Raw genomic sequence first — 14,990 nt, 5'->3', positions numbered from 1 at the left:
TCAGCAATCGCATGCCGTGTCGTCAGCCAAAAACAGGGTTCGATTCTTCTGACGGGCCGATGCCGCTAGCTGCCCCATCTGATTGGCTGACCGCGCTCGGCTTTGGCGCGAACAGCACATCAATCACAGCGAGCTGCTGCACATGCCTCCAGGTTCATCACATCCGTCAGCAAACCCCAACCACTCATTCCAGTTTCCTCATGGGGTCATGCCAGCCAAGCGCGTGGGCAGATCGGCAAAGTTTGCAAAACCAAGACCCCGAGCGAATTGAACACAGAGCCATGGTCCATGGTGAAGATCTCATGCGCCTCGATGGTATCACCATACACCGCCATCTGCTAAAATGCCAGAAGAATGACCAGAATACCGAATTTCTCAGTGTACAACCAACCTGGACGCACTTTTCATCATATAGGTAATGAGGCACAGAACTCGGGACATCTATGCGGACGATATGCAGCGTTGATCAGGCCTCTCGACATCTCCACTTCTCAGCGATGAAGCCCAAACATTTGCCGACGCTTTGACGTTGAGTTCTTGCGGCTCATTGCGAGCGGGGATCATCTCGCAAGTCCCTCGACTCGAGCTGTCAAGTTGAACTTTAACCTGCATCTTCACCCTCCAGTCTTGAGGCCTTTCTTATTGGTTGACGAGTGGATAAACCTATGTCAAGGGCCCTTAACGACGATTTACTATTTCTTTGAACCACTCAACGAACAAAAAACCGAGGGTGAGTCTTTAGGATTCGATTGGGCATTCAAGATCTCATCCGAGATCCCCAAGATTCGTCAATTCTTCCGGCAATAACCAGACTGCATGTGCATCACGTTGTACGACAATGCGGCTCAGCGCACCATGTCACTGTCTTGTCCGACAAGCATGGCTCCTGATGGCGCACAAGAATAGTGTTAGCCGATCTGTTCACCTCCACTGACTCGGCCCATGTCGGTCCCGTGCCACATGAATGCAGATAACCAATCGCAATCGTTGATGCCCTGCATATCGCATGATTAGCTCTTGTTCTGGACAGTACTCTTAACCCACATTGTTGAGCAGTCTAAGAATAGATGCGGTGATATTTGGTGCCATTCTTCCAGGTTTGGGCATATAAGGTACTTGTCTCCTCTTGCACTTGACCATAGCCAGCAATCGCAGGACGACTTAATACACTTTTCTCTCTTCTTTTTGTCCCCTTTCCCTCTCCTCACTAGCCAGGCTGGTCCAGGCTCCTTTTGCGCTATCATTTAATCACGAACCGGTTTTACGCCACTACATTCTCTCCCAGTCCTCTGGTCCCCTACCAGCCCTCGATCAACCTTTATCCTTGATTGGGTTGCCTCATCATCTGCTGTACATATAGATCAAAGATGTCGTCGTCAATCACTCCAGCAAACTCCAAATCTAACACCAAGATGGCTGCCTCAAAAGATGCAAAGTCGAATGCCTCAAAGATGCATCGCCGTTCACGTACAGGTACGTTGATACCATTCTGTGCCTAGATTGAGCACGGCCCATACTGACCCCGGATCTACAGGCTGTTACACTTGCCGTCTTCGCAGAAAGAAGTGTGACGAGGGAAAGCCCGGTTGCAAAGCATGCACTCATCTGGGTGTCCAATGTGTTTACAAACGTCCCATGTGGTGGAGCAACACTGCCAAGCGTGCAGAACAGAAAGAGTTGGTCAAAGACAGAATCAAGTTGACACAAACTGCAAAGAAGGCCAAAGATGCAAGCACTCCTCCTCCAAGTCTCTGCAAAACCGAGACTGGTTCAGATTCGAAGCCTTCATCACGAACGCCCTCTGTCTGTACACCTTTTGCTCCAGAGATCAACTTTACGCAAGTCTCGCCCGAAGGTTATTTTGCTCTTCCCCCGCCAGAGGCACTCCTGTCGCATCCTCCGTACCCCATGTTCTCCCCTTATGAAGTTGACATCAAGACTGAACGCCAAATCTTCATTAACGATGTCCCCACTCGACGCGACTCGACCATCTCCACATTCAGTACCTTTCAACCACCGCCAATGGGATCAAGCTGTCATGGCTTCGCTCCGGAAAGCTGGGTGCAACAAGATTACTTCGAGATGCAACAAGAATCATTCACAGAGGAGCCTGTCAACTTCGAGTTTTTCGACTTGCCGCATGGAAAAACTGCACCAAATCATGAGACCGTCATCGAGGTAGACGAAGCCGACAAACCTCTGCTCAACCATTTCATCCAAAAGGTTTCGAAACTCATCTTCCCCATCCTCGATGCCAACCAGCACAGTTCCACTCGCTCAGACATCATCTTGCCTGCACTTGAGACCAACAAAAGCTATCTGCATTGTTGCTTGAGCGTGTCAGGTCTCCATAAGAAATCCACCGAGGACGTTCCTTCAGAAGAGATCGACGAGCACATTCTGCGACATCGCTATGCAGCGATATCCGAACTATGCGCGGCGTTGAACGAAGACAAGAACCATGCTCAAATCCTTGAAGCCACTCTGGGCATGATATTTTTCCAGTGCTCTGTAGGTCGAGCGACGGATACGATCCCCGACATACCGTGGCATCAACACTTCCAGGCTGCTTCCGACCTTGTCGATCGCCTTGAACTTCCGACTACTGTCATAGCAGCGATGCAATGTGGTGATGTGTCGCGTCCTCCTTTCAACATGGCCCTCACGGCTTGGATCGATATTCTTGGAGCGACTATGCTTGGACGCTATCCGCGATTTGCCGACACATATCGTGACCTCAACATTGGCAAAGGTAGCGCTGGCTTGTCGGAACTCATGGGTTGCGATGACAACATCATGTTCTTGATCTCGGAGATTGCTTGCCTTGAAGCTCACAAGCTTGAAGGCATGGATGATCTGGTGCTTTGCGACTATGTCAAGATTCTTGGACATAGCATTGGCTACTGTGAACCAGGACCCGGTGCAGTGAAGAGCGCCTTTTCCGGTACTGGAGCCATCAAGCCCAAGCAACTTAGTATCAATGTGACAGCGGCTTTTATGTACGCCGCGCGCATCTACCTTTGCTCACTCGTGCCTGGCTTCAGACTCGACGATCATAATGTGACCAGCTTGGTCAGCGCATTCTGCAATGTCATGGAGTACATCCCGGCTGGACCGGAAGGCCACGACCGTTCACTGGTCTGGCCATTGCTCGTAGTTGGATCAGTATCTTTGCCGACGTCGTCTTTCCGCAGCATGTTTGAAGAACGCTGTTCGCGCTTGGGCGAGGCAGCCAGCTTTGGCTCCTTCGGTCGTGTTCGCGAGCTTTTCAAGGATGTCTGGCTGCTGGTCGACAGTGAAGCAGCCATCGGAAGCTACCAGAACGTCTCCTGGCGAGACGTGATGAGGCAGAAGGAATGGGACTTTCTGTTGATCTGAAACTCCCTTTTCATCCACCTTGACGGTGTGATGAGTCCCCCTGTTTGTCCTGGTCTGGTAACTTTCCCCTTTTAATATTTGTACATATGGCGGATTGTTCACGAAGTCACGATACACCCCGGTCGCCGCATCAGAGCGGTGCAACACATGTAATGGAACAAAGTGTGTTTTGTTTTGTTTTTCTTTCCTTTGATTCTCTCATGGCAGTTATACCCGCAGCCGGTCGAAGGCATGTCATTCTGCCTGACATGGTCGTCTCGTATGAAGGAACATAAACGAGCTTGGCAGTCCAAGCATTCTACTTTATAGCTCTGGGCAGAATTTACAAAGGCTAAACAGGAACAAAATCGATGAGATCGATTCTTCATGATGAAATGCAAGAGCGATAAGACGAGCTTCGCGTGAGTGGTGGTGAGTGGAGATGCAGCAGGCAAAAACGAAGGGCGGGATTCGGGAAGCGCAGACGGCAGGCGGAAGACAGCGGAGAAGGGAAGTGGCTATTTTTAGCGGGCCGGAGGAAGCGATGATGCAGATCATTGCACCAACAGCATTGGCAGGTGAGATGGAGCTCAGATTGCGCCGTATTGGATAGATGGCTCCTTCTGCAAGATGCAATACCCAAGTCGCCATCCTTGACGACAAAGTCCAACAGCAAAATGCACAAGACGCCGACGCGCTCCTGACAGCTATTCCGAAGCTTCAAGTGTGCATCACTAGTAGACACGGCTGTCTTTGATAGTGCTCGACTAGCCAGCACTCTGCAGCTAGCCAGACGACGACTAATCTCGGCCTGCATAGATAGACAATTGCTGCAAATTCTACGCCTGCCTCTCCGTACCTAGTTCCTTCCTAATACTTTCTCACCCACCATCATGTCGGGCCCGCAGCAGCCTCCGCCCATCGCTACCCAAGGCACCTTCTTCGCCAACAGCAGCATGCACACGCCATTGACTCCGGACTATGACGACGTCGAATCGCCGTCGCTGACATCTGGAAATGCCCTCGCCCGCTTTGAATTCGAGAAACCTGCTGGCGACAAGAGGAGCGGGACAAAGATCTTGATGGTCGAATGGGAGGACGACGAACAAACCAAACACATCCCAGGTCAATGGACTGTTAGCTGGGAGGGCAAGAAGGCTGCCGTGCTCAATGCCAATGCCACGGATGGCTCACGGGAAGGCTTGCACCGTCTGTACTTCCTGCTGTCGGTGGTTGAGCGCGTGCCAGGTACCGTTACCTTGACGCTACAGTCGGAGCATCAGGGGGAGGAGAAGATTGTCTGGCGCACGCATCCGTTACCCGCCATCTTCCCTCCTGAACTAGGTGCCTCGGCTCGCCAGGCTGGCAAGAAGGGTGTGCTACACACGGTATGGGCAAAGAAGCGTTTGCAGGTACTCAAGCAGGAGATCCAACACGAAGAACAGTACAGCCCTGAGGGCGTCGCTCTGTCCATGGCCATGCAAGAGCGCGACTGGATCGAGTCCAACTTCGGCGTACGCACAAAGCCACACGGCCTGAAGATTGCAACTACAACCCCGTCCGACACGTTGAACCTCGGACTACCTAGCCCAGCCAGCCCGCGCAGTCCCGGTCGAGGTCCTTTACTAGAGAAGCTCAAGGGACTCAAGCTCGACACCGAAGCCTCCAAGCACGACTCCAACCCTTTAAGTCCCGAAGGCTCAGATGTCGCCGTCAACTTCAACACCTTCGCCGCGCTACACGGTCTACCTGACCCAAGCACGCTTTCTGCAAAATCTGCCCAACATCCGTCCGAGTCAGGAACAACGACACCTCAACCACAACGAAGAATAGCATCACAACTACCACCGGAGTCGATCCTCGCGCAGCAACGACAACAACAGGCCGGAAACAGCATGGCGTCACTGAATGCATTCGCCGTTACCGAACCGCCCGTCGAGTTCAAGGCCCCTTCTGCAGATTCCGTCCCTTCATCGTTACCGAGAAGTGATTCACTTGCAGATGAAGATGATCTTTTCGCACTGCCTCTAAGCCCTCGAAGTCCCGCTGGTACACAGACCGGAGGTTCTGCTTTCTCCTTTGCCATCGACGACGTTGCAAGATACAAGCAATAACACTCGGATGCCTTCAAATTATTCCACGCTTTCTCAATCTTGTCATCTGTCCTATTTCTCTTTTCCATCTATCTTTCTCGCTCTTCTTCTAACATTCTCGCATACTTCTTTGGGTACCCTTTCTTCCATCTCTTTGTTTACTATTCTTGTCTGGAACAACGATGCAGCAGTGGCGTCTATCGGGTGTCTTGTTATCCTGAAGGGGTTGGAGGATGATGCCATATAAAATGTGCTGCAGTGAGGGTGTCAACAATGCATTTATTCTCAACCACTGATCTAAACGTTTGCGTATCGTCCTTCGAACCGATGGAGCTTCCCAATGTTTCAACATTTGCTTGTTTTTCCCTGAAATGTAAGGATCGACGGAGCATCCTATGAAGACTCAGACTCGGAATTGATATGCGATTGAAGTTATCTTAAGTGCTGGATGCTATGAGCTACGAACAGAGCTTGAGAGCGAAAGAGTCTGAGCGAGTTTTCGACTGGCATTATCTGTAGCAGAGGCAAAGCTGGGAGACAGTGACAAGGGCTGTCCTCTCCTTTCGTGTGTGATGCGTATCGGGAGTCGTAGAACACTGTCAATGCACCAATTCCTGCTTGATGGCGATCCCAAGAGCCTTGATTGCGTCAAAGATGTTACACTGTCGGCGAGTGTACTTTGTGATTGCCAAAAATGGGAGCTTCGACAGCTTCCTTCCGCTGAAGCCCGCGCAGGTGTCGGCCACGGCTTTGAGAAGGGGGCCGGGGGTGTTTGGATATGTGGCCTGCAGGAGGAGCAGTTGTCCGTGGTCTGGTAGGCGTGTTTGCCCTTCGATCATAGCATTAATGGGGACGAAGTCTGAATCTTCCTCGGGAGTCTGGGTTTCGAGTTTGTAGGTGATTGCTCCAGCGTCGATCAAAGAGTTGAGGATGTTGCTCAGGATAGTGTAGACGGCGCTTGCGCAGGGAGGTGGGACGGGGATGGCATCGTATAAACGATCGAGGAAGGCCGTGTCCTGATATGATCAGCAGAGGCACCTTTCAGTCTGGTAAAATCGAGTGAAGCTTACAATAGACTCGAGAAGATTGCTAGTGCAGAAGACGACAATGTTTGGCTTGCATCGAATACGGTCGAGGGCAGTAAGAAGCTGATTGGTCGCACGAACGGTATCCGCGCATTCGCCGTTCCTGGTCGATGCCTGACGTGAGGCGGCTATGCTCTCAATCTCGTCAATGAGAACGCAGACGAGCTCCTTTTCATCCTGTGCAATCCTGAGTATCTTATCAAACATGTCTGAAACCAGCTTGCCGCTCTCGCTGTAGAACTTGCTTAGGAGGTCTTGTGTGTTGATCTCGAACAGTTTACCGCTTCTGAACGTTCGACCGAGCCTAATGACCAACTTGTGGGCAAGTGCGCGACTACTCTAAAGTTAGTGGCATCGCAGGTGTATGTGATGTTCCTGTGGATACCAAAGTGTTGATTTGCCGCACCCCGGAGGACCATGGAAGAGCATCAACCGATTGATGTTCATAGCGGCCTGGAGGCCATTTGCATGATGCAACAACATGACTGTTCGTGTATGTTAGCAGCACGCGACCTGCAGAACGAAGATGCCGACATACCCGTGCGGACGACCGAGCTAAGGATCTGTTCCAGATTGATGTTCTGAGTCTCGTCGAACTTTAGACTGTCACACTGAGATCAGCAGTGCAACGCCGACTCGGTAAGCAAGCATGCAGCATACTTTTCCCAAACCTTGTCAAGGGATTCGTGAGGTATACTGATTATCTTCGCTTTGGCGTCCGCTGAGGTCCCAAAGGCAGCAGTAGGGGAGAGCGTGTCTTGGATGTTGAGGTCGTAAGCGTGGATCTCGAGCTGGACCTTGGAGGGTAGGAAGCAGCCAGCTAGGTTCTTCGGTGCGACATCAGTGCCAGTGACTCGGACTGAGTTAACGTAAGCGTGGTATTCGAAGTTGTCTTGAGAAATCAGTACGCGAATCATTGTGGCCAGATTCATATGTGCATACTGAAAACAAGCTCTTCGCCCTCGTTGACCGGGTGTATGTAGTCATTGGTCAAGAAAGCGTGGAAAGCATCTTCGATCTGAATAGTGTGAGTAGAGCGAAGGGTACAAGCGACTATCAAATATGGATCGTACTTCAGAGCGTGGAATGTAGGCTTCATCATCATCGATATCTTTGAGACGCAGTTCGACGTGGAGTTCGTTCATGTTTTGTGTTGAGAGAAGAGAAGGAGTGCAAAAAGAAGAGGGCAAAGCTCAGAGATGGCGATGGAGGCCAGAAGGTAGCCAGTAGCGGCTGTTGTTTTCATACATAAGTTGCTTTCGAAAATGGGAGTCGTGCCTTCCTTGACAACCTTCGAAGTTACGACAAAGAAACTTTATCAAGTTCACGCGCAGTCTCCTACCTTCTTTCATAGGATACCCTGATTCGATGAGAGCATATCTTGAAGCATTCAGGGCAGCCGTACGTGTGCGGCACCTATAAAAACGTGCTGGAAGTCGACAGCTGAAGTTGAGTATTTATCAACTTTACACACTGCAATGCGTCGGACTGAAGCTACGAGATCAAACCCCTGACCAGAGAGAGACGTCACACAGATGTATTGAGTGCACTCAAAAGAATGTCGAGGCCATTGTCAATAGATTGGCCATCCTACTGCGGTGTACAGAATTTTACCCAGCAAACGGCGGTCATGGACCACGATGGGAGGAGTGTTTCAAGGTCAGAAAGCCAAATGAGAAAGGAAGGGGTCTCGGCGTCGGCGGCGGTGAATGGGCCAATCGTGGGCTTTTGCCGAAAGGGCTAGCGTCATCTGGCGGTGTACGATGACGCCTGATTTTGGGCATGTTTCTGGAGAAAGTGCAGTCTTCCTGCTTTCCATTGTTTACACTCTGCACCAGCAGCAGCAATGGTCGACTTTTCTACCTTTGGAGCGAAGGATGACCCCAACAACATCATGGGGAAACAGCGACCGACAACGCTTCAAATCGAACTTTCGGTTGCGTTAGGAGTCTTCGCCTTTTTCACTTTCTGTGTGTTGCGGCCGCGCTGGAGCGGCTTGTACGCGGCGAGGAAGAAGTCCAAGGATGCCTCTTCGTCTCTACCGGAACTGCCCAACAGTCTTCTGGGATGGATGTTGCCCTTATGGCGCATCACCGAACAACAAGTGCTCGCTTCGGCTGGTCTGGATGCCTACGTCTTTCTTCGTTTCTTCAAACTGGCCATCAAGTTCCTCTCCATCACGCTCTTCTTCTCGCTGGTCGTCATCAAGCCCGTACACGACAGCTACCCCGACGATGACGAGAAGCAAAAGAACTCGACACTACCCTTTGTACCCGACTACGACTTCGACTACGAGCTCCGAAAAAGGAGCGATTCATGGATGCCCCTAAACCACTCAGCGCCGTGGATGCCCGAGGTCGAAACCGACTACCTGTGGATGTACCCTGTCTTTGCCTATGTCTTTACTGCCCTGGCCCTATACCTCATCACATCCGAAACGCGCAACATTATTGAAGTACGCCAAGAATACCTCGGCAGTCAGACCACCATCACCGACCGCACCATTCGTCTGTCGGGCATTCCACCCGAGTTACAATCCGAGGAGAAGATTAAGGACTTTATCCAAGAGCTTGGAATCGGCAATGTCGAGAGCGTCTTGCTGTGTCGCCAATGGGCTGAATTGGACCAACACATTGTCAAGAGGAATGATTACCTCCGTCGCCTCGAAGAGGCCTATACGGTTTACCAAGGTCAACGCTCCATTGAGCGTAATCTGGAAGCTCTGCCGATTGCTCAGCCTGTGCCACCCGGCCCGTCTGTCGATCCTGAAGACGACGAGCACGACGACGAAGAGCATCGCCGCCTGCTCCGCTCCGGCGACTCGATGCCGGCTCAGACTCCCTACGCCAGAGTCCGCCCAAAAGCCAAGATCTACTTCGGCCGCTTCAACTTGCGTAGCCGTCAGGTCGATGCAATTGACTACTACGAGGAGAAGCTGCGCGTAATAGATGCCGAGATCCGCGATTTGCGCAACAAGGACTTTGAGCCCGTCCCTCTGGCCTTTGTCACCATGGACACGGTTGCTGCTTCCCAAATGGCCTGTCAAGCCGTCCTCGATCCTTCGCCCTTACAGTTGCTCGCCAATCCCAGCCCCGCCCCTGCCGACATTGTATGGACCAATACTTATCTTAGTAGGAGAAGTCGCATGTTCCGCTCCTGGTCCATCACTGCCTTCATCTTGCTGCTGACCATCTTCTGGTCTGTTACATTTGTCCCCATCGCCACCTTCTTGAACACCGACACCATTCGCGAGTTCTTCCCCTCGTTTGCCGAACTTCTCGACTCGCATCCCTTGGTTCAGTCTCTTGTCACCAACCAACTTCCCACCATCGCCGTCACTCTGCTCAATGCCATCGTGCCCTATCTGTACGACTGGCTCTCCAATTGCCAAGGCATGACCTCTCAAGGCGACGTTGAGCTCTCCGTCATCTCCAAGAACTTCTTCTTCACCTTCTTCAACTTCTTCATTGTCTTTACCATCCTAGGAACCGCCTCCAACTTCTACGATAAATACAAAGACATCGGAAAGAACCTCAGAGACACGACCAGGTTCGCATGGACTCTTGCCTCTTCTCTGCAAAGGCTACTCGCTTTCTACACAAACTTCATCATTCTTCAAGGCCTTGGTCTGATTCCGTTTAGGCTTCTGGAATTTGGAACCATGGCTTTGTATCCTATTGGTCTCATGGGAGCCAAGACACCTAGAGGTACTGATACTTGTCACTTTACTCCACTCTCCATGAACTAACTGCTCAACAGACTACGCCGAACTCATTCAACCTCCACGCTTCAGCTACGGCCTGTACCTCCCCCAGACATTACTTATCTTTATCATTTGCGTCGTCTACAGTGTCTTGCGAGACAGCTGGAAAGTCATTCTTTCCGGTCTAGTCTACTTCGTCATTGGTAGCTTTGTTTACAAGTACCAGCTACTCTATGCCATGGACCATCGCCAGCATTCCACTGGCAAGAGCTGGGTTATGATCTGTGATCGTGTTCAGATTGGTATTATTCTCTTCCAGATCACCGTCGGTGGCCAGCTTGCCCTCAAGAAGGCCCTGCTAAGAAGTGTCATGTTGGTTCCTCTCGTCGTTGGGAGTGTCTGGTTCTTTTACGTTTACGGACGAACTTACAAACCCTTGATGGAATTTATTGCCCTCAAGAGTGTCAGAAGAGCTGAGCATGCCGATTATGAATCGGCAGAACTCCAAGGATCCGACTCCGATGACCATCACCGTTACGAACGAGAGGCCAACCATGGTCAGACAGTTGATGAGTCGCGGGAACGCGGCATGCGCTTTGTTAACCCTAGCCTTATTTCTCCGTAAGTTATATGCCCTCGATCTATAATGAATACAGCTGACCTCACGATAGTCTCGAAAAGGTTTGGATCGCAGACATAATAGCACACAACAACAACAACAGAGCCACCCATAATCCTCCTGGCGACGAGATTGCTTAGCTTTTTTTTTTAATCGATACCCATTTGTACATATATGTAGTCTTTTGAACATACAAAACCATTCCAAGATCATGCGTGCTGTGGCGCCAGAAGCCTGTACTCTACCTCTCGCGCTTCTACGAGTGTGGTTACTCCTAAGTTACAGGTACCCATTTCCAGCCTCTCCTTGTATACAGCACGATTGAGGTATATTTCAGATAGCGTACACGTATGTTGACATGCGATAGGCCATTGCACCTTCCTAAAGACGGGGACAGAGCTCATGCTGGACTGTATTCCAATTTCAAAATACGAATGCCGCGGAGACGATTCCATCGGGGATGGATGGGACAGACAAATGCACGATGTAGGTGCCATGCGAAGGCGACGCCTATCGATTTACGAGCAGATTGAGGGGGAAATCGAGAGCTGCGGCTGATAAGTTCACGTGGATTGGCGCGACTTTGGACTGTCTAGACCGCAAGCGGGAAGATCGTAGACGCCGGGTATGCAGTATGCACTCGCTTGTCGCGTTACACCAAAGAGCCCATAGCCTACAGGAATTGGCGGCGAGATTGCCAGATTGTGGTCTTCGCACGCCGAAGAGGAGCTCTCCAGACTCTTAACCTCATACGAGTTCATTTGTCTGGTTATTGCTGAGATCAACCACTCAAAGGCAAGGTGTTGTTTTGTGGATAGCATGTCACTTTGGGAAGGATTGTGAGGCTTCGGTTAAGTGGCTCCGCGGGATAGTTTTCGTCACGATGACCCGCTTTGTGGAGTCCCATCCCTGCAAGAGGGCAAACATGTAAATCGCGTTCCCTTGGGGGTGGGCAAATCGGGATTGGGATATCAGCGGAGCCGCCTCCATGAATTCAGTCTGTTCTCTCCTCTGCATTACGGAGGAGCTGCTTTTTAGTCGGTTCGCACTTTTTGGTGAGGATTCGTTGTGGGGTGCGAACTCACTAAAAACGAGCTCCTCCGTATCGTCATGACTTGATTCACGAGCCGAAAATGGACGTTGCGAAATTTCTTGAGGCTCCCATTCGATCCAATCCCAGACGCGAGTCCCAGCCCTCGTTATTGTCGACTTTGCTACCCCCAACACCTCGCGAAGCCACATCTCCAGCGTCACAATCGGCATCTCCTTCGAGCTCTTTTTCCGTGGCCGATGCCATCTCTAGATCAGAATTCGATTTCACACCAGCGGATTCGGTTCATCCAGTCTCTTCGGCAACACGCTCCCAATGGCCGACCGAGTTGGGTACCCCGGAGCAGCAAACAGCCGAGGAACCACATCAAAAACTAGAGTCTGAGCAAAGTGATGATGCAACGAAACCAAAGAGGATCATAAAAGCAGCCTGCTCGGCATGTCGAAAGCGGAAAGCAAAGGTATGGTTCCCTCCTTGGCATCTTCTCTGCTTCGCCTTCTCATTATACACATTCGGAGACTGACCTTGGTTTGTCGTTTCTCAAACAGTGTGATGGCAAACGTCCTTCGTGTACGAGCTGTATTACCAAGAGGAGATCCTGTCAGTATTCAGCCGAGGAGGGAGTGTCGAGTCAAATGGTCACAAAGAGGCGGCTTGAGGGTTATGGTGTCGTGTTGCAACTGGTCAGAGACGCCGAGCCTGAAGAACGTGAGCTCATCCTTCAAGACCTGAGAAGGCCTGGAGACCTGGGCGAGATTGTCATGGCTATCCAGAAGAAGTGGACGTCCAGGCACAAGTCTGAGGATCTGGTGACATTTTAGCCTGCACGCCCCGAGTCTGCCCTCAAACACCAATTGGGGTAGAACCTGATCACAAAAACGAATACTGTGCGTAGGGTGAGTATACATGCGGTATCCTTCGACTCTGGGCTGTTGAGTTCTGACCAACTGTCTAGGCTCGTCGCAGTGAATACCACACACCTAGTCTGATTGACCTCTACGCTACGCACCATAACCACCCAAGGATTACTGGCTGTTTTTCTCTGATTGTGGATGCCTGGAGATGGTCAACACACGCAAAAAGGAGGGAGGTTCCGACCACGCCTCGCCATTTTCAAGAGCTTGGAAGTACATGAAACATCATATCATCGCACGTCGATACCATCCCAAAAACACGAATGGAGCTCCAGGGAACGAGACAAGATCAGGCGCAACCAGCACATTATCTTCCTCGTCGTTGTCGTCGTGGTAAGAGTCTTGGTTGCGAGTGATGGCGTTGCGTCCATTTTGAAAGCTTCGATTCATACGGCGTCATGACTTACCCGCGGATATAACCTGGCGATACCGGCGATATCATCGACACGGGGCCAACACATCGGCTCCTTAGCGCACTAGCAAGAAGACAAGTCGATATACCTTGCGCAATAGCCCGCGACCTTGGAACTTCTGGTAAAGGAATGACGGAAATATTGTTCCATATTCCGTATCATATTTCTTTATTTCTCGCTTGGTGCTGGACCGCGTGTGCCAAAGAAGCACATACTTTACATGTGTCCTCTACATGCAGGTCTTCCCTCGAACCGAAGTCGAGAGTGGGAAGTATCTCCTTGCCGTCAAAATTATACATGCATGGACAAGGTCCGAACACCCACCCTAAGATATACAGTATCTGGAGGCCGGATCCAGTCAAGCGCAATACGATCCCGCTCGGTGGCTCATGCATGACGGACCTGACTGCGGTAGCGTGCAGCTCATGGCATTTTGACGCCGTCTTTCGAACCTGCAGGACGTCGATCTGAGGCATGCGGCTATGGCTCAACTTGGGCCTAAAAGGCAGAATTGACAAAGAGGCTACGCTGAATGTTTGTTTGAGCCTCATCATGGGCTATAGGGTTCGCAGATATACATGGACCTCAAGACAAACGCCATAGGGGCGGAGCCTACTCCAGCATATGTCGTCAGTGATCATATCAGATCCTTGCTACCACGATGGAGATGGCGAAAATCCTGGACGATTCTGTCCGTATGAACCCACGTAATGATACACAGGCATTGCTTGAAAAATCGAGGTGATTACACGGAAAAGGAAGGAGGTAAAGTATTGAGGATCAATGCCCCGTCGATTTATATTTACAATTATGATGCCCAGCAAGACTTTTGCTCGGCATATCTCTTATCGCATGTACAGTAAGCAAGACGCCCCTCCCCACTTAAGTCATCAAGGGCTATTTGCCTGCTCGCCTCTTCTGATCCTGTTGATCTCTTGATCCATTACAGCAACCTCTACTGAGAGTTCGCTGCTCATCATGGGCATATGCCCGCAATCCGCGGGGTATACGTGCATGTTCGTGTGACCGACTGGAACATCTTTCTCACCGGAAATAATACTCTCGCTTTCTTCACCAGCCGTGTCTTGATGCATGTTGTTTACAAGCCTTCGGCTTCAAAGACCAGGTCGACTGCTCCCGCTCGCCAAGATCTGTTCCTGCATAATGTTTCCTACGGCGTCTGCCAAAAGCTCATGGGCTTTCAGCTGTTTGATCAAGACTTCACACTCGGCTTCGTTTCCTTGCCTCAGAAGATTGAGGACATGCTTGTAGGCGTCTAGCTGATTCTTGACGGCTTGTTGTTGGGTGACGCCTGGGTTGACGCTGTATTCGCAGGGGGTGGTTTTGCCGACGCAGGATTTGCAAGAAGGTCTGATTCCATCGCACTGTGTTGGAGAAGATGTTGTCAGTCTTGTGTTGAAATATCATGATGGGGGGAAAGCAGGGAAAGCAGTACCTTTGATTTACGCTTGCGACAGGGGATGCACGCGGCTTTTGTCTGTTTGCCTCTGTGACGTGGTGTAGCACCAATGTGCGAAGAAGATGCCGATGAATCTCTCCTTGTACTGTTGTCGGTGCTGTGTTGGCGTTCGTGATGTTTGGCTGACAGAGGTCGCTGCTGGATGGGTGCGTTTACATATGAGCCGGTCGATGATCCAGAGTCAATGTGATGGACTTGGTGCGGTGGTGATGGCGACGGATGCAGAGATGACAGTGGTGGTAGTGCTGACATTGATGGTAACGGCCTCGACGCGC

At 51.0% G+C, this 14,990-nt stretch overlaps 8 protein-coding genes across 8 annotated transcripts; 5 read left to right on the top strand and 3 right to left on the bottom strand.

Moving 5' to 3' along the window:
- Window positions 1–894: 894 nt before the first annotated feature.
- M438DRAFT_406206 (uncharacterized protein) lies at window positions 895–3,645 on the top strand. The gene is made up of 2 exons (XM_029909826.1): window positions 895–1,473; window positions 1,535–3,645. The coding sequence occupies exons 1-2, from the start codon at window positions 1,368–1,370 to the stop codon at window positions 3,376–3,378; spliced, it is 1,950 nt and encodes a 649-aa protein (XP_029760331.1). The 5' UTR covers window positions 895–1,367; the 3' UTR covers window positions 3,379–3,645.
- A 605-nt stretch (window positions 3,646–4,250) lies between these two features.
- M438DRAFT_335850 (uncharacterized protein) lies at window positions 4,251–5,471 on the top strand (the record flags this gene model as incomplete). The annotated part of the gene is made up of 1 exon (XM_029903841.1): window positions 4,251–5,471. One exon carries the CDS (start codon window positions 4,251–4,253, stop codon window positions 5,469–5,471), a length of 1,221 nt encoding a protein of 406 aa, XP_029760330.1.
- A 578-nt stretch (window positions 5,472–6,049) lies between these two features.
- On the bottom strand, window positions 6,050–7,018 carry M438DRAFT_274109 (AAA-domain-containing protein; the record flags this gene model as incomplete). Its single annotated transcript, XM_029900688.1, has 3 exons — window positions 6,050–6,466; window positions 6,521–6,869; window positions 6,921–7,018. The coding sequence occupies 3 exons, from the start codon at window positions 7,016–7,018 to the stop codon at window positions 6,050–6,052; spliced, it is 864 nt and encodes a 287-aa protein (XP_029760329.1).
- A 1,348-nt stretch (window positions 7,019–8,366) lies between these two features.
- On the top strand, window positions 8,367–11,065 carry M438DRAFT_320119 (DUF221-domain-containing protein). Its single transcript, XM_029902865.1, has 3 exons — window positions 8,367–10,242; window positions 10,295–10,859; window positions 10,910–11,065. The coding sequence occupies exons 1-3, from the start codon at window positions 8,382–8,384 to the stop codon at window positions 10,995–10,997; spliced, it is 2,514 nt and encodes an 837-aa protein (XP_029760328.1). The 5' UTR covers window positions 8,367–8,381; the 3' UTR covers window positions 10,998–11,065.
- A 780-nt stretch (window positions 11,066–11,845) lies between these two features.
- M438DRAFT_29007 (uncharacterized protein) lies at window positions 11,846–12,880 on the top strand. Its single transcript, XM_029901700.1, has 3 exons — window positions 11,846–12,368; window positions 12,427–12,804; window positions 12,875–12,880. The coding sequence occupies exons 1-2, from the start codon at window positions 11,991–11,993 to the stop codon at window positions 12,727–12,729; spliced, it is 681 nt and encodes a 226-aa protein (XP_029760327.1). The 5' UTR covers window positions 11,846–11,990; the 3' UTR covers window positions 12,730–12,804; window positions 12,875–12,880.
- On the top strand, window positions 12,857–13,309 carry M438DRAFT_28985 (uncharacterized protein). Its single transcript, XM_029901693.1, has one exon. It carries the CDS (start codon window positions 12,961–12,963, stop codon window positions 13,222–13,224), a length of 264 nt encoding a protein of 87 aa, XP_029760326.1. The 5' UTR covers window positions 12,857–12,960; the 3' UTR covers window positions 13,225–13,309.
- On the bottom strand, window positions 13,277–14,005 carry M438DRAFT_28993 (uncharacterized protein). The gene has a single exon (XM_029901697.1). The coding sequence runs from the start codon at window positions 13,787–13,789 to the stop codon at window positions 13,394–13,396; it is 396 nt and encodes a 131-aa protein (XP_029760325.1). The 5' UTR covers window positions 13,790–14,005; the 3' UTR covers window positions 13,277–13,393.
- Window positions 14,006–14,392: 387 nt separating this feature from the next.
- On the bottom strand, window positions 14,393–14,745 carry M438DRAFT_246651 (uncharacterized protein; the record flags this gene model as incomplete). Its single annotated transcript, XM_029899595.1, has 2 exons — window positions 14,393–14,620; window positions 14,692–14,745. Coding segments are annotated over 2 exons (282 nt in total), but the record flags the coding sequence as incomplete, so codon positions are not given.
- Between the last annotated feature and the right edge of the window lie 245 nt (window positions 14,746–14,990).

Source organism: Aureobasidium pullulans (assembly GCF_000721785.1).
Source record: "Aureobasidium pullulans EXF-150 unplaced genomic scaffold scaffold_10, whole genome shotgun sequence".
Classification (NCBI taxonomy): domain Eukaryota; kingdom Fungi; phylum Ascomycota; class Dothideomycetes; order Dothideales; family Saccotheciaceae; genus Aureobasidium; species Aureobasidium pullulans.
Note: the sequence above shows the minus strand (reverse complement) of the source record. Positions and strands in the feature narration are given on the sequence as shown.

Coding starts and splice junctions, on each gene's coding strand:
- M438DRAFT_406206 (XM_029909826.1), top strand. CDS start 1,368: ATGTCGTCGTCAATCACTCCAGCAAACTCCAAATCTAACACCAAGATG. Junction 1,474..1,534: donor GCATCGCCGTTCACGTACAG/GTACGTTGATAC, acceptor CCGGATCTACAG/GCTGTTACACTTGCCGTCTT.
- M438DRAFT_320119 (XM_029902865.1), top strand. CDS start 8,382: ATGGTCGACTTTTCTACCTTTGGAGCGAAGGATGACCCCAACAACATC. Junction 10,243..10,294: donor GGGAGCCAAGACACCTAGAG/GTACTGATACTT, acceptor ACTGCTCAACAG/ACTACGCCGAACTCATTCAA. Junction 10,860..10,909: donor AACCCTAGCCTTATTTCTCC/GTAAGTTATATG, acceptor ACCTCACGATAG/TCTCGAAAAGGTTTGGATCG.
- M438DRAFT_29007 (XM_029901700.1), top strand. CDS start 11,991: ATGGACGTTGCGAAATTTCTTGAGGCTCCCATTCGATCCAATCCCAGA. Junction 12,369..12,426: donor GTCGAAAGCGGAAAGCAAAG/GTATGGTTCCCT, acceptor ACACATTCGGAG/ACTGACCTTGGTTTGTCGTT.
- M438DRAFT_28985 (XM_029901693.1), top strand. CDS start 12,961: ATGCCTGGAGATGGTCAACACACGCAAAAAGGAGGGAGGTTCCGACCA.
- M438DRAFT_28993 (XM_029901697.1), bottom strand. CDS start 13,789: ATGATGAGGCTCAAACAAACATTCAGCGTAGCCTCTTTGTCAATTCTG.